The following is a 24,872-nucleotide window of genomic DNA, read 5'->3' as shown; positions in this document are numbered from 1 at the left end:
GCACTACTGCACTTGGTCCAGGGAAGTGACAAGGACAAGTACGTCCACATTGTGCATGAACAAGAGTAGTAGCATCGGGTACTACTACTACTACAGTAAACCTCGGATATATCGGATTCAATTGTTCCCACTGGTTTTGTCCGATATAAGCGAAATCCGTTATATGCGTATACCGGAAAATGTCCGTTTTACGCATATATCGGATTTATATCCGGTATATGCGTAAATCGGATTTTATCCGTTATAAAAAGGCACTTCCTTGACTATGTTTCCAATGTACCTGGACGCGCAGGCAACGCTGCAAATGACGTCGTATAGCGGCCTGTCACGATTCGGCGAATCGGAGCGATGCGGCCATCCGATATATGCGAGGGAAATTTAATGGAAATGCATTGGAACGGGACTGGAGATTTTGTCCGAAATAGGCGAAATCCGGTATAAAAAATCCGATATATGCAATGAATTTTTATTGGAAATGCATTACAGAAAAATTGGTTCTTTTTTATCTGTCCGTTGTGAGCGACGGACAGTTGCTGATGTGTTTGGGTCAGAATGAAATCGAGAGCCTCAGACTCTGTGTGACTTTGGAGACGCTCTGGGTGCGTGCGTTAATTACACACAAAAAAAAGTAACATAATTCATTAAATAAATTAGCTACTGCAGTCAATGTCTTATTTTTGACAGCCCGCATATTAATACTAAGAACAATAACTAATGATTAATCACAAATGCCCGTGTTTTGTAGTGTTGTGACAAAATCAGTCCATGCGTCTCCATCCAGACTGTGAATGGTGATGGTTTGACCCTTGAACAGACTATTTTTTTTTACATGATTAGAAAGAAAGAAACCATATATATGTTTTAAAATAAAGTCGTAAAAATAAGATTTGCAGTTAATTTACATTACATTCAATTGACTTATAATTGACTTACAATTGCTGGCCCCCACTATATCTATAAGTGTGTAAACATATATAGAGTTATACAGTATGTGTATACACTGCTTCTTTCCTTCTCTTTGCCTTTAAGGCTACATTTTTCATCTCCAGCCACTGTCGCCATGGTAACATCCGTGTCCATCTTTTGGTTTCCATCTTCAAAGCTGTTTTTTTATTTACTTATTTTTTTGTGTGTGTGTGTGTGAAGGGCTAAACATGCTTCACAAAGCGCAAGGCTTAAGCTTGCAGGAGGGCGTTAAGCTGCTAATTACCTCGCACACGACAAAGGGATGAAGGCGGTCTATCTATATGGTGAACACAGTCCTCCTTGTAATCCGAGCGGTAAAACACTGACCTTGCAGGGTTTTTGAAGATGCCATTTTTTTTTTTTTTAAAGAGTCTGGGCACACCATCAAATATCGTCGGGCCGATCGATGAGCGCCACCTGCTGTGACCTTCTTGGTTCGCATCGCCATAAAGAAAAGCAGGTTTGAGGTGCGACCTCAAGTGTTCGATATATATACGACGGGAGGAAAGGAGGCGAGGTCAGCTGTCGATAAAGCTTGGCGACGGTCCAGATCCATATTAGCATGCCGTCATCCTGAAGGATGAGATTAAAAAATAAATAAATAAATAAATAAATAACGCCAGTCGACTCAGTGTCAATATGCCTGAGGAGCTGTCAGTCACACCGGAGTGGATGAAAGACAAGTTCGCTGACCCGTAAAAAGCAATATCGCAATTTGTGTTGCAGTGACTTCGGTACTGCTGTGACTTCCAGTTTATAAATTCTAGTTACGGGTACGGAAATATTACAACTAGTAACTAGTAACAAGTCAATATTGCAACCAATATTTTAGACAGTGTGGACATTGAAAGAGTGAACAAAAATAAATTTCTGGGGATCACAATAGATGAAAATATGAGCTGGAAATCTTACAAAATTACAAAAAATTACAAATATACAACATCAAAATTTGTTCTCAATCAGAAATCACTCCACACTCTTTATTGCTCTCTGGTACTACCATATCTTACTTGGAAATTGTGGAAATATGGGGTATAATAACTATAAAAGCAATCTTCACTCGCTAAATGTGCTGCAAAAAAAGGTCAGTAAGGATAATTCATAATGCCGCCTACAGAGATCATACTAACTCCTTATTTCTAAAATCACAAATACTTCAACTTGTTGATATAGTTCATCTTCAAACTAAGCTAAAATAATGCATAAGGCTAAAAATAAACAATTAGCTAAAAATGTCAACTGTATTATGGAAAGCAGGAGGTGAACAAATGTAACAGTTACTGATTGTAAAAGTACCAGATGGAGGGGTAGGATTTAATAAGCTTTGCTTCTTCCTACTCCTTTTGGACATGTGGAACTGTGAACTGATTATGTGATGCGTTCAATTGTAATCTGATGCATGTTCAAATGAAATAAAACAATTACCATTACCAATATTTTGTTATAAAAAACAAAAAGTCCTAAAAGATAATGTAGAAATGACAATAGCTGTTGCCATCCTAAAACCTAAAACTTCTAAATACAATATAATAATTGCTGTAGTTGCATAATTGTCGAGTCAGCCATGTTGTATCGAGCAGCCTGGACAGATTTGGTTGTTATACTACGTCAAAACAGATAAAAAGCTTCACTTCACTGAGCATCCTGGAAAGACATATACATCACGAATGTCGCAGTGCTAGCTTTACTATATCCGACATGCGTTCCGTTCTCAACTAATTGTCTGTTAGCCATATTGTAATGAAAAAAACGTCAAACAATTGTAACTAAAAGCAACCTTCTCTTAATAACGTAACATGATCCAGTATATCCGATGTGGATATTACTACTCCAATATTACTAAAATTGCAATCCAATTGTTCCATATCTTCTGGAAAACTAGCCTAGTGCTCCTAAACCATGTTAGATACACCTCATGTTCATGTTTGTAGCGTGCAACTTCCTGTTATGCTTGTATAAATCAGACAGAGGGCGGGGGGGTGTGCAATAACTTCCTGAATCGATTTGTTTTTTAGCGGCTGAGGCTTATTCGCTTGGGCCTGCCCGTCTAATGATTTACGATTTCCGGAATGAATTTTTCTATTCTTGCCAACAAACCACGCCGCTCCCTATCTGGCTCCTGATGCTTGATTTATCTTCCAAAGAAAAAGCCTCCCCCAGTCCCCCCACTTGGGAACTCCTGGCTCGTAGGCCCATTTTAATCTCATTCCAGAGGGGATTTGTTTGAAAAAAAAAGAGGCCATATTTTTCAAGAAGCGCAGTGATATGAATATTAACATGACACATATTGGAGGGGAAAGGATAATGTCACGTGGGGAGACAATACAGGAGTTTTCCGCTTGGGAATTATATGGGAAATATCTGAAATGGATACTTCCTGGCCTGTAAAGCAGGACATTGCCACTGTGTCAAAAATGTATGACTGAATTTGTTATTAATTTTCAATAGACGTTCTTCCAGTGTTGTTATTATAGGCAACTAATTGTTGGGTTAGCCATATTGTACTGAGCATCCTGGACAGGTTTTGTTGCCAAAAACAACCAATATATCCCTTCTGTTGTTATATATTCTAGTTTTATTAGTCGTGTAATTGTCAGGTCGCCCATTTTTTGTATCACACAGCCATTTTTTTGTCTCTATGCTAAGCTAGCTGGAGTGGGCCGATACGACTTTAGCACTTTAAATGCTATTGGCCAACCTCACTCATGTGATGATCTGTATTGGAATCGACAATATCAAACCTTAGAGCAGGGGTCTCAACCACGTGGCCCGTGGGCCAAATGTGGCCCGCAGGACACTAGTTTGAGGCCCCCGCCATGTGGATGCTGTATGGTATCATGTACCCAGAAAAAATTATTACGTTTGATTAATGTTCATGTTAAAGGTTAAATAACTGTTAATAGTTATCCTCCCTATCCGCGTGGAAGTGGTAAGTTTTTGGCTATTTAAGTTTAAAGGAAATAACTTGGAGGCTACCGTTTAGGTCGCTAGCTCTCTAGTTTGCGAGTTAGCATGTGTCTCAAGACCCTGCAGTTGCGCAATATGTTGTAAATAGAAAGAGTATAAATGTGACTTTTGTCGTGTTTTGTCATGTCTACAGGGCTCTGATAATGCTTTGTTCATTTTAATCTGAAAAAAAATAATTTGTCTACACACCAACTATATGTGGTTTCTTAAGTTTTTATTATTTGCCGTTTTATTATTATTATTATATTTATTTATTTATGACTGATTGATTGATTTTCTTTATTCTTGATTTGTTTATTTATTTTTCATCTTATTTTGTGTAGAAAAATAAAAAGTACGGCTCTCAAGTCTAATTAGCTCGATAAGCTCTAACACAAATGTACAAGGAAGTTAGACAGACAGCCATAACTAACAACCACACAACAACGTACAATGTATCTGGCCCACAGTGCATGCCCATATAAGGAAGCCCGGTCCCTGTGACATCACAGGGAGCCAGTGTTAGAAAAAACTCTCTAAAAGCAAGTGTTCAGAGCAATCCCAAATATGCAAACCTCATTATCTGAAACTTTGGCATGGTTTAACACGATAATACAATATTCCAACAACATTTATAGGTCAGTAAAGTGGAAAAAAAACATAATAGGTCCCCTTTAAAGCACTCACCAATCCCATGGCTCCATATATTTACCACATGATTGGCCTGCATGTGGTGATAATTAGGCATGGTCAGACAAAGGTCAACATCATCTTTGCTTTTGCTTGAAATTCACAAGATTTACATTTTCTTTCCTTTTTATTCTTGACATGTCTAATCCCCTCTCAGCCATGCACACAGATTATTGGCTTTTCATAAAATGTTTGCATCGCGAGTCCCACAGCTTGCTAATATTGTGTTTTTGTGGATGATAAGCCCCTTGCAGTTCATCCCAGTGCAACAAGAAGCGGCAAGATGATTAACTGGAACGCGGAGACTCTGGAGGCTAGCTTAAAAAGTTAGTTGTAGTTTAACATATAACATATAGCTATATGCAATGCTAGATCTCAATCAAAAATGCTCTGATATAAGAATGTATTTATTATTGTGGTTTACAGCGATATAACTGCCACTTAGATATTTTGCCTCATCTTATTATTAGCTCTTACTATAGTGTGTAATTTATTAGGGGGGGGGGGTCTTTAGTTTCAAATGAAATGCAATACAAGATCTCAAGCTAAATAGATTAAAGTATTGGATAGATTTATTCTTGTTGTTTACACCTGTAAAACTGCCCAGAGTTGAATTTAGATATGCTGGGTCATCTTAACAGTTGTTGTATGTTGGTTTATTTATGAATATGAGTTATTTGTTTATATATTATATATTCATTCATTCATTCATTCATTTTCTACTGCTTTTTCCTCACGAGGGTGGCGGGGGTGCTGGAGCCTATCCCAGCTGTCTTCGGGCGAGACACTGGTCGCCAGCCAATCACAGGGCACATATAGACAAACAACCATTCACACTCACATTCATACCTATGGACAATTTGGAGTCGCCAATTAACCTAGCATGTTTTTGGAATGTGGGAGGAAACCGGAGTACCCGGAGAAAACCCACGCATGTACGGGGAGAACATGCAAACTCCACACAGAGATGGCCGAGGGTGGAATTGAACCCTGGTCTCCTAGCTGTGAGGTCTGTGCGCAAACCACTCGTCCGCCGTGCCACCAATTTTGCTCTCTTGTTGTCATTAAATTAGTAATGTCTTGTCCTTAGGCTGCACTGCGGTCGAGTGGTTAGCGTGCAGGCGACACAGCTTGGAGACCGGAGTTCGAAGCCCAAAATGCCTACCCCTTTTTGCAAGATATAATCATGTTCATGCCACAGTCTTCTTTTCCCCTGTTATCATAATCATTGTAATATTATTATTGTTATTACCATTATCATTATTGTTATAATCTTTATCATTATTACCATTATTATTGTTATTATTATAACCATTATTATAATCATCATTAATATTACCATTTTTATCATTATAGTTGTAACAATTTTTGGATTTTTTTTTTTTCGGGTGAGAGGCGGGGTACACCCTGGACTGGTCGCCAGCCAATCACAGGGCACATATAGACAAACAACCATTCACACTCACATTCATACCTATGGACAATTTGGAGTGTCCTAGCATGTGAACCTAGCATGTTTTTGGAATGTGTGAGGAAACCGGAGTACCCGGAGAAAACCCACGCATGCACGGGGAAAACATGCAAACTCCAAACAGAGATGGGTGGAATTGAACCCTGGTCTCCTAGCTGTGAGGTCTGCGTGCTAACCACTCGACCGCCGTGTCGCCTATATATTATATATTTTCTGAAAAATGAAATACAATAGAAGAGCTCGTTCAAAAAAATGTGATTTAAGAATGGCTTAATTATATTGTGGTTGTAGTTTTTTTACATGTCAACATCTCTTTTAATTGACACAAAATTTGCAGGACCTGCCTGTAGGGGAAAGGAACAAGGGTTTAAGTGTGTGTGTGTGTGTGTGTGTGTGCATGCAGTGCCAGGAGACAGGTGGAATGAGAGAAGATGGATGCAGCTGGGAAAGATAATGAATGAAGTAGAGCGTGGGCGGGCGAAGACCATCACTAAAAGCGTAATGGCTCCCAACAGAGGGACGAGGATATTGACCCGTCCGTCACTTTTCTCCCTACTCCCCGTTCTAATAAATACAGCTCCTTGCAAATGTGCACACATCACACAGCGTGTAGACAAACAATAAAAACCTAGCAGCCTAAAAGAGAGGCGGGTTCTGCTTTTGACATGTTTGCTCTTGAAAGCAAATGGGCCGTCTGAGATCTTTTGACAGGGACTATCTTGGCAAAAGTGGAAAAAATGGAAGACTAAATTATTTGTCTACAGAATTTACACTTATTTAATATTCCCTAGAGTTTGCATGTTCTCCCCGTGCATGCGTGGGTTTTTTTCCGGGTACTCCGGTTTTTCCTCCCACATTCCAAAAACATGCTAGGTTAATTGGTAACTCCAAATTGTCCATAGGTATGAATGTGAGTGTGAATGGTTGTTTGTCTATATGTGCCCTGTGATTGGCTGGCCACCAGTCCAGAGTGTACCCCGCCTCTCGCCCGAAGACAGCTGGGATAGGCTCCAGCACGACCCTCGTGAGGATAAGCGGTAGAAAATGAATGAATGAGTTCTCCTCCTATTTTGTGTGGAAGTGGTAACTTTTTGGCTTCTTATTTTGTCTTTCCCCACCCTCGGCCATCTCTGTGTGGAGTTTGCATGTTCTCCCCGTGCATGCGTGGGTTTTCTCCGGGTACTCCGGTTTCCTCCCACATTCCAAAAACATGCTAGGTTAATTGGCGACTACAAATTGTCCATAGGTATGAATGTGAGTGTGAATGGTTGTTTGTCTATATGTGCCCTGTGATTGGCTGGCGACCAGTCCAGGGTGTACCCCGCCTCTCGCCCGAAGACAGCTGGGATAGGCTCCAGCACCCCCGCGACCCTCATGAGGAAAAAGCGGTAGAAAATGAATGAATAAATAATATTCCCTATAATATTTTAAATGGTTTTGAGACATTATAATCACATAGTGGGCCGGGTTAAATACAGTCGATTTTGAATGCCCCAGTTTTTGTATGATTAAGTTTTCTATTAATTTTTTTCTCAAAAGTTCTACCTTGGTTACAGTACAAAACTACATATAGCAAACTTATATGTGAATTTAGTTGTATCAGTAAATATGTGCATGGACATTGATTGATTTTTCAGCCATCTTGGATCACACACCCAACACTAAATATTCCGAGACATACTTAAGCAATACTACGTGCTTTAAGGCACAATTATTTGGCAAACTTAATTGACAATATTGCATAAACTAATTGCTATTTGCTGCAGTACCGTTGACCGTTGGTGTCTTGTTGTGTTATTAATACACTGTATGAGTCCAACTATTGTATGTTGGTCATAATCATTATTTATATGCATTTTGAATGGTTCTAGATTAAATCTATTTTATGTTAAGTTTGTTAACAGGGCATTGTTTGAACAGTCAATGCCCTGAGAACACATTGTAGTAGCATTGGAGGATTGCATCTTATAGCACAGGACTGCGGTGCTTTCAAGGACCCTTGAATGAAGTGTGAAAAAGTGGGTTTCATCGAATTCATGGAATAAATCTTTGTCTTTTTTTAGTGCATGTAAAAGCCCCGGTTCTCAACATTACAATATTACATTACAATATTGACAATTGATAGCTACACCAATTTCAACAATTCTAAAACAGTTACGTTGACCTCCTTTATTTCATTAAAATAGATTTACGTTCTCCTTAAGTAAGAAGTTTAAAATACACTTGCAGTGACTTGCTGGTTTCTTGTGGTTGCAATGAGTTTGCAATGCTTTTTGTTTTATGCAAAACCTTAAGCTGCTTTCGTGTACTTTTTTTTCTCTTCCTGTTCACAGTGGTTTTGTCACTTTGTGCACCGGCGCCTTTTGTTCTGCGTTTTTATATTCACTTCAGCCTCTGTTATTGCATGCACCTGCCTGTGCTAAAATTAAAGACACTTTTTTTTTTTACCTGCACCTTTTTCCTACCTCTGCATCCTGTGGTCACGCAACATGCCAAGACTTTGAATAACTTAGAATTTATCTGCCTTTAGCACTAGCCTTAACTGATTTCTATGGAACTGGATAACATCAGGGTGGCACGGCGGTCTAGTGGTTAGCGCGCAGACCTCACAGCTAGGAGACCTTCGTTCAATTCCACCCTCGGCCATCTCTGTGTGGAGTTTGCATGTTCTCCCCGTGCATGCGTGGGTTTTCTCCGGGTACTCCGGTTTCCTCCCACATTCCAAAAACATGCTAGGTTAATTGGTGACTCAAAATTGTCCATAGGTATGAATGTGAGTGTGAATGGTTGTTTGTCTATCTGGTCGCCAGCTGTGATTGGCTGTTAATTTTTAATATCGTGGCAATCTTCAGACATTCAAACATTCAGAGGCGCTTTAGCTGCTAGTAGGAAGTTGCTCTTTAACGTGTTAGACAATAGTGAGGAACTTGCAATGAGCATGACACGTAATCGGAATGAAAGTGGTGTAAGAACAAAGAACACAAACCAAGGACATGGTGTAAACAAAAAGATCAAAGCGATAAGAAATATACAGCAGCAAACTTAACACAACAACAATGTAACAGACACACGCGAGGCAACTTTGGCTGCACGGTGGATGAGTGGTTACCACGCGGGCCTCACAGCTAAGATACCCAAGTTCAAATCCACCTTCGGCCATCTCTGTGTGGAGTTTGCATGTTTCCATAGGTATGAATGTGAGTGTGAATGGTTGTTTGTCTATATGTGCCCTGTGATTGGCTGGCGACCAGTCCAGGGTGTACTCCGCCTCTCGCCAGAAGACAACTGGGATAGGCTCCAGCACCCCCGCAACCCTAATGAGGATAAGTGATAGAAAATGAATGAATGAATAAATATCAACTTACATAACATTAAACATGTAAGATGTACAACTATTTACAAAGCTGTCAAGCAAAGCATGCTGGGAAGCAGGAAGTTCATGGCATAGGTGTAGCTGCCATCATCAAGCTCATTCTAGTGGTCTTCTGGTCGACTCAAGTGCTTTACTGTGATACCAAGGACACTTTTGCCAAACATTGATGACAGGACTCTGTTATCAATGTAATAAGACCCGCTTACTTGTAGGCATGCAGGGACTGCAGATAAGCCCGGACGTCTGTATTAGGTATTGTTTGTCAGGAATAAATAATCTGGTTCTTATTCTATAATTTGGTTCTTTAAGATTCCCTTATCCTCTATTTCGAAACCCACTTAGTCCTCAGGGGGAGGATTTCTACACAACCCACCCACTCCATGGTTGGTGTGGATTGCTTCTCACCCTCTCGGGGGTTGCAAATGCCGTGGATCGTCTCCACACAGCACTCTCTTCATTGGACTGCCCCTCACCTTCTTAAGGCGTCCTTGGTGGTTCTGAAAAGTTGGCTTCGAGGTCCAAAATTGTACGCGGGTAAATTTTAGGGGTCCCGCTGAGAAAAATGCAGTGGCAAAGATAAGATTCATCCAAGAATGACTTAATGTATGCTTTTCTTCCTGTTCAATAGAATACATTTTGGCTCTTTCCACTGCTCTGGGATCGGCTAGCGATTACGGTGATTACAGTGTTGTGATCTGCTACTTTCCCTTGTGTCTCCTGTCGTCAGATGGTGGCCGTCCCTCTCTAATCTGCCGCCGTTAGCAAACGACTGCTGACAGTGAGGAAAAAATGGGAGAAAACAAATCTATGAAAAAGCAAAATACGCAGTTCAACTGAAGTAATACCCAATGCTTGGTTTGGATCTGCAGATTCTGTCGCTTTTGCGTGTCCAGGAAATCATCCTTGCCTACCCAACTTACTGTCCTCTCTCACTTTTCTGCGTCCCTCTCTGGCTCCTTGAGCTACTCCTTCTTGTCCGAACTGAACTTGTCTGATCCCCAGCACTCCGGAGAGCAAGCAGGCTTCGGTTCTGGCCTGAAACCTTGTGTGGTTCATTGCCAACATCCTGTCCAATTGCAGCTTTGTCCTCAAAATAAGCAACAGTCAGAAAAGCCGCGCTCGCCCACAGAGCTCCTGACCCTTCTGGTTGGGATCGCACCTGCAACCCTTTAGAGAGAGTGCCATATCTCCAAACTTGTGAACAAGGCCCTGCCAGTTACCCACCACTGTCTTCACTATCATGTCCAAAACTCCGGGCTCGACCATTCCATGCCTGCCATCCCGTCATCCCTTTTCACGTCACGCTGACTCCCAATTTCAACACCCGGATGTTTTGGAGAATTTACTGGCAGGACATCACCAAACACCCACTCAATGCCCAGTCCTTTCTGCTATGACGCCACCACCAGGAGGTTTTGAGTCACTCTAAATCAGATCATGTAGCATCTGCAGCCTAACTGACCAAACATATACAACAAATATATAGCATCAATTTCAAGTACATTTCCAGAATGAAATAGTGCCACAACAGATGGCGCTTACTACATACCACTTTTCCACTATGGCAAACTCTTGGGGTTTGGTGCTGGATTTAGTTTGTGACTGGGTGGAAGCTGAACTGACTACAACACCAAGTTTCATTTTCCATTATCTTCGGGAGCCTGTGTCATTACGGCGTAGGGTTATGCCTCCGATCAGCAAATTTCACTTTTTAATGTAAACACAAACACAAACCTTACACTGCACATTATGTACACGTAAAAATATCAATATAAAGGTACAAAATGTAAAACATTTTAACAAAGATTGACAGAAAGAGCCATCCATTCCTTTTGTATGCCGCTTATCCTCATTATGGTCGCGGGGGTATGCTGGAGCCTATCCCAGCTGACTTTGGGCGAAAAGTGGAGTACACCCTGGACTGGTCTTCCGCCAATCACAGCTGACAGAAACATAATTAAACCAGAAGACAATTGCACGATACATACATGACACATCGGTTTACAATGAAAGTACTTTGCTGTCATACAAACATATTTCAACTATTTAACGTTAACCGTAGGCTAGAATTTACACTCAAAATTGGGAGTCCATGCAGGTCTCACTTATGCCTGAGTGCCCTTTTGTAATAGGCTCCTGGATTACGAACAGCATTGTTATTATACACATCAGAACCAGTGCCGCTCCTGCTTCGCTCTTTCTTTTGGTCTCTGTAGTACTCAAAAGACGAAAAAAAACAAAAAAAAACTCGCTGCAGCCATCTCGCCTCTTGATGCAGTTCAGCATCAGCAGGGTCCTTTCCCTGTTACAAATTTCTTCAGCACTCCTTCAAGTGTCCAAAAGGATAAGAGACTGTTATCCATTATTTCCCATTGTTTGAGTTGCAATGCAATGTTTCAAGAATGCAGGCAATTCGCTTACTTTTTAAAGCTAACCCTGCCCACCTCATTATGCAAATGCTTCGCAAGCTTTTGGAGCCACAGTTTGTGGAAAAACTATAATAATGGAAAAGCAAAGCTCTAACAACCAGCTCCTAAAAAGCTCCAAACCAGTCACAGAGATCCAAGAAAACACTTAACTTAACTTAAGAACTTTATTTATCCGTTAGGAACTTTATTTGTGCAGAGCATCAAAGCGTGTGCAGTTCAAGTATCAAACAATAACAATAATACAACAATAATAACAATCAACCATCTATTTGCAGAAGAAAGCCTACACTGGTCTCATGTAACATTTTTTTTTCGGAGAACAAAGTAGAGTTAATTCAGGTAAATAATGCTCACAGCAGCGATAAAAAGGATTTTTGCATGTAGGTCAACATAAAATCTTCAGGATTAAGTGCGCAATCATCCCGCCGCATATGAAGCATGTTTGTTTAATCCCTCAAGAGGAAAGAAGTTGTTATTCCAAACTACGATTGCATTTGCAGATTTGGTCCCAGCTTAGCCTCTGTTGACAAATGTAAAAAGAAATAAACATAAATACAGTGTAATTGTTGGACTTACTGCTTAAATCTTCCCTGCATATATTACATCGCCGTCATAATTGTGATGCAAATATATAAAAACTAGTTTAGTGTTTATTTACGAATTACAATTATTTTTTGTAATATTTAGACTAATATATGGGTATCAACATTTACTGTATATTCATTCATTCATTTCCCAGCTGTCTTCGGCTGAGAGGCGGGGTACACCCTGGACTGGTGGCCAGCCAATCACAGGGCACATATAGACAAACAACCATTCACACTCACATTCATACCTATGGAAAACATGGAAATATGCAAACTCCACACAGAGATAGCCGAGGGTGGATTTGAACTCAGGTCCCAGTTGTCTTCGGCCGAGAGGCGGGGTACACCCTGGACTGGTCGCCAGCCAATCACAGGGCACATATAGACAAACAACCATTCACACTCACATTCATACCTATGGACAATTTGGAGTCGCCAATTAACCTAGCATGTTTTTGGAATGTGGGAGGAAACCGGAGTACCTGGAGAAAACCCACGCATGCACGGGGAGAATATGCAAACTCCACACAGAGATGGCTGAGGGTGGAATTGAACCCTGATCTCCTAGCTGTGAGGTCTGCATGCTAACCACTAGACCGCTGTGCAGCCATTTACTTTATATTTTATATGCTAAATTTCACTTAAAAAAAAACATATGCAAGGCTATGCTATGTGATGCTATGGTTTACTATGACATGCTAGGTGTATTGAAATTGCTATAATATTTCATCATGCACTAAACCCGCCATGATCCTGCTTGATTCACTTTGCCTTTTCTCTGCATTCATGTTCCATTTTAGAGGGGGGGGGGGCTGCGTTGTCTTTTACGTGACACCTAACCTCCTCCTCCCTATCCCCGGATAACAACCCCCTGCTGTGCCCCCCACGTGAAAAGAATAAAAGGTCCTGTGAGGAGATAATTGTTTCTCTGTCACAATGAGCCCTTATTTACTTGAGTGGCATTTACTGCCTAGTAAGCGTGGGTGGGTGGTCTTCAGGGGTGGGGGGTGTCTAGCTGTATATGGTTCATGAAGCCATAAAGGAAGCTGACTATATCTCATTACAGCATTTCCCCCCTCCTCATGGCTTGGATTGATTAGCGGGCAGCCAATCAATGTTAATTAAGGTGTAGAGGATCCTTTAATTGTGCCGTATGAATCATTGTGTCAGACCCTGCCTTGACCTTCAAAGGATAAATAGTATTTATTATATGACAAAGATAATGATAGTATAGATTCAGAGCATTGCTACAAAATAAGTGTGTAACCTCTGCTTCTATGGCTATCATCATATTTTTTACTGAAACAAAATATATATGAGACAACTTCCACCGTGACGGAAATAACAAAAACATCCTCGTTGTTGCAATTATTCCTCATTTCCTCAAACTCAACATCATTTCTTTCTGTTTCAGATGTAATAACCGGACCCAGTGTGCTGTCATTGCCGGCCCGGATGTGTTTCCAGACCCCTGTCCCGGAACGTACAAATATCTGGAAGTCCAGTATGAATGTGTCCCCTTCAGTATGTACTCCCTCTTTTTTCTCTCAGTATTCATTTCCTGTTTTGTGACTCATCAACACTCTCTTTATTAGTGCAAAAAACACTGAATGTGATGACTAGCACTGATATGACCTCGACGTTTACAACGTGTAAAAATCATCACATTATCACCAGGGCGGAAATGTTTCCCTGCGTATATGACACTGTTGGTATCAGGGGGTTAATGCAAATGGAGGATTTTTTTTTTAGCATCATGCGCTAAGAGACTTGGTGCCTTCCAAATTGGACTAATAGAAACAGACTATTCTACTGTACTTCAGACTTATTCCCAGTCAGATGTCATTTTAAGGCTACAAAATGTTATTAAAGGGGCGGTGCCCTCCAAGGACACAGAAACAGATGCCTACTGCACTTCAGACCTACTTATAGTCACTTCCAGAATTTTATCAGTAGGGGGGTACCCTGGACTTAAGGTACAGAAACGGACTACCTACAATATTTCAGTCAATTGATGTTGCATCAGGGTCTAGTGGTTAGCGCGCAGACATCACAGCTAGGAGACCAGGGTTCAATTCCACCCTCGGCCATCTCTGTGTGGAGTTTGCATGTTCTCCCCGTGCATGCGTGGGTTTTTTTCCGGGTACTCCGGTTTCCTCCCACATTCCAAAAACATGCTAGGTTAATTGGCGACTCCAAATTGTCCATAGGTATGAATGAGTGTGAATGGTTGTTTGTCTATATGTGCCCTGTGATTGGCTGGCGACCAGTCCAGGGTGTACCCCGCCTCACGCCCGAAGACAGCTGGGATAGGCTCCAGCACCCCCGCGACCCTCGTCGCACGAGAGTCGCGGAATGTGGGAGGAGACCAGAGTAACCGGAGATGGCCGGAATTGGAGGGTGGAAGACCAGGGTTCGGTCTCCTAGCTGTGAGGTCTGCGCACTAACCAGTCCAGAGTGTACCCCGCCTCTCGCCCGAAGACTGCTGGGGTAGACTCCAGCACCCCTGTGACCCTCATGAGGAAAAGCGGTAGAAAATGAATGAATGAATGGACTTGTTGCACCTTGAGGCCTTCAGACCTATATCTCTAGATCTCATACCCTTTTGGTTCTCCTGTAGTGAACCTTGCTGACATGCAGTGGGGGGGTCCAAAAAGCTTGGACTTGTCCATAAGGTTCTCTTTGCATTCTGGTGTCTTGTTGGAAAACCGTCTGTTTGCTTTGTTCCTGATGTGTTCCTGTGAAGAAAGCAGGGCCATCTTGTCTTCTATGACCAAATATGGTCATCATTTTTAATAGTGACTTCCTATCTAGTTGCATGGTCCATGTATTTCCTTCCATGCGCTCATGTGAGGCCATCTCAAGGTCATCTGAAGTACAAGATCAATAGACATCCTGTAAGTTACATTATTGATTTTATTAATAGAAGATTGGACCCGACCGCTACCCGACTATTCATCATGGTTTCATTTCAACAACCATTATTTGATGACTGTGTGTGTTTAGACGGGAAAACCCGCAATGGCAGCCATGTTTGTTAGTTTGTGTATTTCCACCCCTAGTGCACTTTCTAGATTACCTTTAGGCAGTACCTTTATGAAGACCCATAAACATGTCCAATAGATGGCATTGGTCTCCGCCCCGTTTTTCTCGCTCCACTGCCCGTCTATTCTTCTTTATTAAAGCCTTTCACTCCAGCAACAGATCCTCCCTAGAAAATCAGATGCCGGTTGAGGTTGCAGAGTTCGGAATTTGACCAACATTGTCATTTAACTATGTTAAAGCATCAATGCAATCAGTTAAGAACACTTAATATTAGCTTTTGTTGACTTTTTGTGTTTTTTTTGCTACACCAGTCACTCTTTCAAAGTTAAAGTGCAACGTTTTAAAGTGCACTTTTTAAATGGAAACAACATATTTGTTGTTTCTTTGTTTTTTGGAACTGTGTTGTTAAAGTTACGACGCCGCTCCCAGATGGAACTGAGTACGACGCTAACTTGCTAATTGGGTCAAATTATTAAGTTTCATTAATGTTCATGTTAAAGGTTAAATAACTGCTAATACTGTACATTTGAATCTGGAAAAAATAATTTCTCTACCAACTGTATGTGGTTTCTTACGTTTTTCTTATTTGCTGTTTTATTATTATTTTACTTATTTATTACTGATTGATTGATTTATTGTCTTTATTCTTAATTTTTTTTTTTTAATCTTATTTTGTGTATAGAAAAATAAAAATTAAGATATTTGAGAACAGTGGAATGTTTTATCAGATATTTTGGTGTGGAAAACCGGAACCAAAGTACTGAAAAAGTGTAGGGTATAGCAGAAGCAAAAGCATTGAAGATAGTTTTTTTATTGATTTTTTTTTTCCAGTTTTTAATAAATGCGTTTTTTTTTGTTTTTGTTTGTTTTTTTGAAAACCTGATGCGGCCCGGCTTCACCCAGAACCTAGCTCCGGTGGCCCCCCAGGTAAATTGAGTTTGAGACCCCTTGCCTTACAGTGTTAGCATTGTAATTTAGCTGCTGTTTGTTGCAAAGACAACATAACACAGCAGGTTTCACATCCTCGTCCAAAGTTCACAAACAAGAGCCAAGACATAATCGCACAATTCTATTTATTCATTCATTTAGTTTTATTTATGAGCACTTCTTGCCTAATTGCTTTTTAATCCATTTTGCTAATAATAACAAGACACCGAGCTAGCAGCGTGACGCTAGCTCCAGTCCAATAATGAGACTAGCATGTTTTTTGGCAAGCGCTAACAAACACCTGCTACAAACGTCTGGCCTTCTGTGCTGGCAGGTGAGACCATAAAATGGATTCCTCTGCACACGAGCACCGCTTATAATGCAGCCTGCCTAATGTGGCGTGATGATTCAGTGGTCACGCTGCAGGTAAACGCCACTTGTGTGACCAGAACACTAATCTGTCCTGTTTTGTCATGTGCTCCTAAAGGCAGCATGGAGGCAGAAGTAGCTTTTTTTTTTTCGATACCTTAGAGCAGGGGTGTTAAACTTATGTCATTGAGGGCCAAGACACTGCAGGTCACTAAAGCAGATGATTTTTATACACCCTGGACTGGTGGCCAGCCAATCACAGGGCACATATAGACAAACAACCATTCACACTCACATTCATACCTATGGACAATTTGGAGTCGCCAATTAACTTAGCATGTTTTTGGAATGTGGGAGGAAACCGGAGTACCCGGAAAAAAACCCACGCATGCACGGGGAGAACATGCAAACTCCACACAGAGATGGCAGAGAGTGGAATCAAACCCTGGTCTCCGAGCTGTGAGGTCTGCGTGCTAACCACTAGACCTCCATGCCGCCCGTGTTAACAGTTGGGTAATCATATAGACTGTTATAAAGTTACCCCAAAAGCACAAAATTCCTGTAAGGATCTATTTTTAACTTATTAGTGTTTTTAGTACTTTTTACACTTGTAACTATTAAAACGTTCAAAAAAAAAGTGAAATTTGTCATCATCATTAAAAGTTAAAACGCAATGTTTTGTCATTTTACACATTGTAAGATTAAGAGTGGTTAGCTTGTTTTTACCAGATTGTTTTGTATGGGGCTGCACGGCGGACGAGTGGTTAGCGCGCAGACCTCACAGCTAGGAGACCAGGGTTCAATTCCACCCTCGGCCAATCTCTGTGTGGAGTTTGCATGTTCTCCCCGTGCATGCGTGGGTTTTCTCCGGGTACTCCGGTTTCCTCCCACATTCCAAAAACATGCTAGGTTAATTGGCGACTCCAAATTGTCCATAGGTATGAATGTGAGTGTGAATGGTTGTTTGTCTATATGTGCCCTGTGATTGGCTGGCGACCAGTCCTGGGTGTGAGGAAAAGCGGTAGAAAATGAATGAATGAATGAATTTGTATGGCTATAGTTTGACATTGGAACAGACTTTTTATTTCCTATGAAAAAAATCAATCAATTCAATGAATTCAATAATAGCGGTTAACCACTTTTTACACTTTCATGTTTTCGTCAGTGAAAGTTACAAATTTGTTAAATTATATTTTAATGGTTAAACTATGTCACAATGTCAAACAATAAATTGTCATCTCCACTATCTTATGAAAAACAGTACTATTTTATGTCTTTTTTTTTCATTTATCATCTGTTTTATTGACCGTTGTTTGGACTTTTGATGTTTTTGGTGCAGATTTTTCCCCTTTTTGTAAATCAGATGTTGTTTTGGCTCCCGTAAACAACAAGATGCATCGCATGAGATTAAAAGCAAAGAGGGTTTTTGGTGTCACAAAAATCAAAGCTTGGATCTAAACGTTTTTGTGGAGGTGCCAGGTGTGCTGCATTAAGCGCTAATTAGAGGAGGGTCTCTTCAGGGGGGTCTCCATTCTAATTAGACGTCCCTCTGCTAATCAATGTCCAGTTTGTTTATTCCCACGCTGTTTGATGGTGTCCAGTCACTCAAGATGTTGGTGCAGAAACCTTCCAGCTCGTTTCGGAGTATTTAAACACGTTTTTGGCTCAGTACAGCTTTTTAAATGCCTTTGAAAAGCAAAAATGGTGTTTTGCCGTGTTTACTTTCTTTGTTATTACAACCTTTTGTAGCTGATATAGCGGAATTTTCAAAATTTTGCAACATATTTTTTTTTTAGTTCATCCTTTCAAAACCATATAATTGTGTCTTTTTTAATATCTTTCAAATATGCATTTTTCTTCTTTTCTGGAGAACTCTTTTTGGGGGGCTGCGATAACATAACTTTTGTTTTCTGGCTTTGTTTTTCTTGGTTTCCTAGGTTTTGATTCTTTGTCCTTGTTAGAACTATTTTTCTCGTTTGAGGAGAATTCAGTTTAAAGATAGTGGAATTTGGTAGTTGCCAGCAAGGGCTTAGATCTTAGATGTTTCCAGGTTGTAAAATACCTCACTATAAACTTTATATACTGTTCTTGAACAGTCAATAATATTTTCTCACATTTCTCTCTTGTTTAAACACTCGAAAAATTCATTTTCAAAACATGACTCATTGACTGTGGCGTTTTTGTGTCCTTGTTGAAGTACGTTTTGTTTATCCCCGTCATACTTTGTAAGTCGAATTCATTTGTTCCACCCGCATGACTTGCATTTCTTCGGCGTGTCCGGGGGGTCTGATCGGGTAGTTTCTGCCTTTCTTGGGTTCCATGGTCCTGGGGTTCCTGCTCATGCACAACGTTTCACCACCACTGTGGGTTTTGTCGGGGGGGAGAGCTTGCGGCTGTGCAGCGTTCAGAGTCACACAGTTGGCTATTGTTTGCAGCTTGCTAGCGGCCGAAACAGGAAGATGGCCTACAGCCAATCAGGACGCAGATGACTACAACACTCAACTTTTTACAGTGCAATTCTTCTTAAAGGGCCACCGTTCTTACGGTGTGATATTACACTAAAATTGCACGAAAAAAGTTCGAGTCCATGAAAACTGAACCGCGAGGGAACACTGTACTTCAGTTCCTGCTAATGTAGCGTTGTTTCAAGCAGCCTTTTGACTGCCTTCATTAAAACGAGAATGGTCATTTTCCTCATATACTTTATTTCCTTCTTGTTGCTATTACTCATTTATTATTGTTTTGGCTTTTTACTAAATTCTCTGTGATTTTGTGAAATTTCAAAAAATTTTACACTAATTATATTTCCACTCGACGACGTGTTGCCATGGTTATATGATAACACTGTCGTAACACAAGAGAAAAGCACAAAGATAGTACTGTCGAGAAATGTAGTGACGAGGAAAATGACGGACAAAAGAAGATCCAGCGAGAGAACGTCCTCCCCCGTCCTTAGGCACATGCTATTCAAAGCCACGTAATTTGTGTCATTAATTAAAAAGCTGATGGGATGGCGTTAAGGGGGGGGGAATATGGCCGCCGCTCCTCGATGAATCTCTATTATCCGCCTAATGACACCATTCTGATACCTCTCTCTGCCATTAGAGCAAAATTGGTAAGCGTTAATTATTCAAGTGGAAATCCATACAGCTGTTAGCGGCTGGATGCTAAGCAGCAAGTAGTATGCGATTTAGCACTGGGAATAATAATAATAGTAATGATGAATTTATGGATGGAGATTCAAGGTTGTGTTTTTGGAATATGGGAAAGTTTTTGGATATGTTGCAATTATTAAACAAAAATTTCAATGTTTGTACCATATTTCCTCATCCGAGGAGTTAGTTACTGATTGTGACAGATTTAATTCTATTGTTTGTGATTATTAAGGCATAAAATAATTGGTCAAAAACGACAGTATTCTGCCAACTATTTGAATAATAGTGTTCAATTTTGCTTCACTTTGCTTATGTATTATTATATAATGCATGTCATAGGTATGCCACATTCATGCATCATATTCCTAAGAGATTTTAGACATGCATTTTTAGCATTAAGGTCTGGTCGTTAAGTGGGGCAACTAGCATTGTGGCTGCTTATGTAGTAGTGCAGGCATCTTCATAGGCTTTAAGTAAGTAGTAAGTAGAGCTTAAAGTAAGTAGTCAAAATTATCAAATATTTGCTTCGTATTGTCCCGTTGTTCGGCATTTTGTCATATTTCCTCATCGGAAGGCCACTGTGTTGTGATTTCGCTGAATATCAGAAAGTTTGCAATGTGTTAGCTTTGCAGAAATTGTCAAAAATTTCAGCTATTTGAATGATAGCATCCTATTCTGTTGCCGTGTTGTGATTGCGACTACTATTTTCTTAATTGAGTCCTTCTCCGCTGTGCGTCCTGTGTGGGAAAGGTTTACAACATGTTTGCTTCAAAAACGTTGTTTAGCATATTTCCTTCATTTTTTATTGAATTATATATTGTGATTCATTTTTTGATTGTGATTAATCAATTTTAATTAATCTTTCTTTTTCTCTCTTTTCCCCCCTCATGCCTAAAAACAGAAGTGGAGCAAAAAGGTAACTAAATGACAAGAATTTTCTTCATCATCATTATTTTTATTATTATTATTAAAAATGCCATTCAGTGCAAATATTTTGACATAAATGCAGCAGATGTGCCTTGGTCGGATTTTTTTAAAATCTCATTTTCTTCTCCAAGCTGAGCCTTATCAGCCGCATACCATTAAAGCTAACGCTATATAGGCTGATCAATAGCTTGTCCAATAAGATGTCAGCATATTTTGATTATAGCTCTAACACGATGATGGCTATAACCTTCAGGGACTCGCTAATCAATACAGAGGAGAGATTATAGCAACCATATTCATACCTTATCAGCTCATTCAAAAGCTTTAAAAGCGTTATCATTTTGACAATAAAACAGTGTTTTTTAAAGACATAAACAACATTCTCACAAAAGGCTCAATTTGAAAAAAAAAACCCAAACAGATCAGTCTGTTCAAAAGTACTATGTAATTTTGTTTGTAATATAATGTGTTTATTGTATATTCATAATTTGTAATATAATTTGTTTCTTTATTGTGGGGATTTCTACTGGGATTGCAATATCACAAAGATTTTCATTCCATAATAATACTTCTTTCTTGCAACGAGTACTGTACTTTGATTCTGACAGTTTTGGGTAACGTTATTTGAAGGGGGACTATTATGCTAATTTTTCGGCTCTTAGTATTGAGTTGTGGACGCCACTACACACAATAACCCGCACAGAAAGCTTTCGAGATCTTACAGAATCTGCACCTATTCCAGCTGTTTTTCTTTGGATTTCGTGCTTCCCACAAAAATGGTTTGTTTTAATTTATTGCACCCTCGGCCCGCCTCCAAGCACGCCCACTCTGCTGTGGTTGGTCATACTCCCAAGTGCTTAGGCAGACCTCTGGCAATTTTTCTTTTTTAAAATTGCCGCTTTTAAAGAGGAACCGCATCATTCACAATCCTTATGTAACTCATGAACACGTATTTCTATTTTGATCATTTAAAACACAACCGAAACTTCTTTCCTCTGTGATTGATCTCACATCAAGCATTTAACTTAAGCTACTCAATAACAGCATAGCATAACAGCATCATGTCGAGTCTTCATAGTGAAATTGAGAGCTAGCTATCCATTCTTCCGGCTGTGACTAGCGGTTAGCAAGGCGTCATGTTAGCCCGCCAGATAAATGTAGTTTTTCGTGTTAGCTGCAACACAAACAATACTGCTCGAGCTTGGCTAACAAAGAAGCCCATAATGTAAATGGACCATTGTTCCACCGATGGAACTCCAACCACTTGTTTGCGTCGTTAGGAATTGTAAAGAAATATAGCGTTCCCTTACACCAGAAGAAACACTTCCTGGGAGCCATTGCTACCAATGTAAACACAGAAGCAGAGCTCGGGCGAGGCAGCGGGCGTATTTCGCCCCAAAATGCACGCCCATATACGGAAGGCTGCCTATATGTGTGACATCACAAATGTCCAGTTTTACAACACCTTCTGAAACCCAGCGTTTCGAGCCATCCCAAACCTTTTCCAGGGCTCACTTCCAAATGCGCTAACCTCATGATCTGAAACTCTGGCATGATTTAACACGAGAATACAACATTTTAACTACATTTGTAGGTCAGAAAAGTTTGGTCGGCAGCCAATCATAGGGCACATATAGACAAACAACCATTCACACTCACATTCATACCTATGGACAATTTGGAGTGGCCAATTAACCTAGCATGTTTTTGGAATGTGGGAGGAAACCGGAGTACCCGGAGAAAACCCACTCATGCACGGGGAGAACATGCAAACTCCACACAGAGATGGCCGAGGGTGGAATTGAACCCTGGTCTCCTAGCTGTGAGGTCTGCACGCTAACCACTCGACCACCGTGCAGCGGTCAGAAAAGTTGAAAAAGCATAAAAGTCCCCTTTCAAGCTTGTGTTTGCATCACGAAACAACCATCAACATGTTTTTGGGAAATGTAAAACAATTATAAAATATAAAAATAATTATTTAAAATATAGAATTGTATTTTTACTAAAATAAAATTATTATTAAAAATTTTTTATATCTATTTTTACATTGTACATTACAATTTTTTTTGTATACAGAACGAAATGGAGCGCCATCTTTAGAGAAACATCTTAACAAATCTGTAGTTAGAAGAAATTATCATCGCAAAAATCCTGTCGCTGTTCATGAGTATAAAACGCCTAAAAGCCGCTACCTGCCAATGTAACTCCGTACTTGTTTTTTCCCTATTTTGGCTCCTCAGTATTCCTGTGCCCAGGGCTTCTCCGCAGGGTCTACCAGAGCGAACATCTCTTCGAATCAGATCACCAGTCCGGTGCGTGGTGCAAAGATCCTCTCCAAGCCTCTGATAAGATCTACTACATGCCGTGGACGCCGTATCGCACGGATACATTAACCGAGTACTCCTCTAAGGAGGACTTCATCGCTGGTAGGCCGACCACGACGTATAAACTCCCACACCGCGTCGACGGCACCGGTTTTGTTGTGTACGATGGAGCACTGTTCTTCAACAAGGAACGCACACGCAATATTGTCAAGTTCGATCTGCGGACTCGCATCAAGAGTGGCGAGGCTATTATCGCCAATGCCAACTACCATGACACGTCGCCGTACCGCTGGGGGGGTAAATCGGACATCGACTTGGCTGTGGATGAGAACGGCCTGTGGGTGATCTACGCCACCGAGCAAAACAACGGGCGTATCGTCATCAGCCAGCTCAACCCGTACACACTACGCGTGGAAGGCACTTGGGACACGGCATACGATAAGCGCTCGGCGTCCAACGCCTTTATGATCTGCGGGATCCTTTACGTGGTGAAATCGGTGTACGAGGATGACGACAATGAAGCCACAGGGAACAAGATCGACTACATCTACAACACGGAGCTGAGTAAAGATGGCTTCCTGGATATTCCCTTCCCCAATTCCTACCAATACATTGCCGCTGTGGATTACAATCCCAGAGATAATCTGCTCTACGTTTGGAACAATTATCATGTTGTGAAGTACTCGCTGGATTTTGGCATACTCGACAACCGACTTGGTAAGTTTTCATTTTTTTTGCCTACTGCATTGCATGTATGTTTTTTATATGTATGTATGAGTTTGACACTGGTTGCTAGTTACAATCCTGGTCCTAAAATTGCCACATATCGTATACTCCCAATGTTGTGGGACTTTAGTGCCTTTTTGCAGTAGTTGTTCCTTCGGTGCGGCACGGCGGACAAGTGGTTAGCGAGCAGACCTCACAGCTAGAAGACCAGGGTTCAATTTCTGTGTGTTTGCATGTTCAGAGTTTGCAGGTTTCCTCCCACATTCCTCCCCAACTGTAAATATAATTTAACCAAGAATAAAGTTAACACGGTGGTCTAGTGGTTAGCGAGCAGACCTCACAGCTAGGAGACCAGGGTTCAATTCCACTCTCTGCCATCTCTGTGTGGAGTTTGTATGTTCTCCCCGTGCATGCGTGGGTTTTCTCCCACATTCCAAAAACATGCTAGGTTAAATAGCGACTCCAAATTGTCCATAGGTATGAATGTGAGTGTGAATGGTTGTTTGTCTATATGTGCCCTGTGCAAGTACGAGTACTCTGAATAGTGGTTTCCTGGAGACCAGTCTTGGTATCTAGTCCAGGGTGTACCCAGTATTGAAGTATTGAGGTGGTGACTAGGTTCAAGTATTCTGTTCAGTAGGGTTGAGCGATATGGACATTGGCTTATATCACAACATTTTTGGATGATGATGAAATACAATACAATATGAAATATGAATTATGAAATACAATATGAAATACACTATATTGTATATTATAAAGCACATTTACTTATTGGCAACAAACTTTTCAGAATATTACATTACAAAACGCTTCTTATATTGAAGAGAAGAGTCACACAAGGAACCACGCTAGCATGCTAAACCAAGCTAACCCTGCTAGCTTCCATTCACACCTCAAAGTCTCGCCATTTATCGCCATTTCAAACTGTTTTAGT

At 40.6% G+C, this 24,872-nt stretch overlaps 1 protein-coding gene across 19 annotated transcripts in view; it reads left to right on the top strand.

The window, feature by feature from the left end:
• The window catches only part of LOC131124906 (adhesion G protein-coupled receptor L3-like), a 172,720-nt gene that overhangs the window by 70,535 nt on the left and 77,313 nt on the right, over positions 1-24,872 (top strand). For 12 of the 19 annotated variants that reach the window (XM_058065882.1, XM_058065878.1, XM_058065876.1 and 9 more), the window contains exons 5-7: positions 13,877-13,986; positions 20,860-20,875; positions 23,118-23,926. In XM_058065882.1, coding sequence (XP_057921865.1) covers positions 13,877-13,986; positions 20,860-20,875; positions 23,118-23,926 — 935 coding nt within the window. The remainder of the gene's footprint in view (positions 1-13,876; positions 13,987-20,859; positions 20,876-23,117; positions 23,927-24,872) is intronic. The other 7 variants (XM_058065893.1, XM_058065877.1, XM_058065891.1 and 4 more) reach the window with 1 other exon arrangement.

The sequence above is a fragment of the Doryrhamphus excisus genome, chromosome 3 (assembly GCF_030265055.1).
Source record: "Doryrhamphus excisus isolate RoL2022-K1 chromosome 3, RoL_Dexc_1.0, whole genome shotgun sequence".
NCBI classification, from domain to species: Eukaryota; Metazoa; Chordata; class Actinopteri; order Syngnathiformes; family Syngnathidae; genus Doryrhamphus; species Doryrhamphus excisus.
The sequence above is the reverse complement of the archived record's forward strand: the minus strand, read 5'-3'. Positions and strand labels throughout refer to the sequence as shown.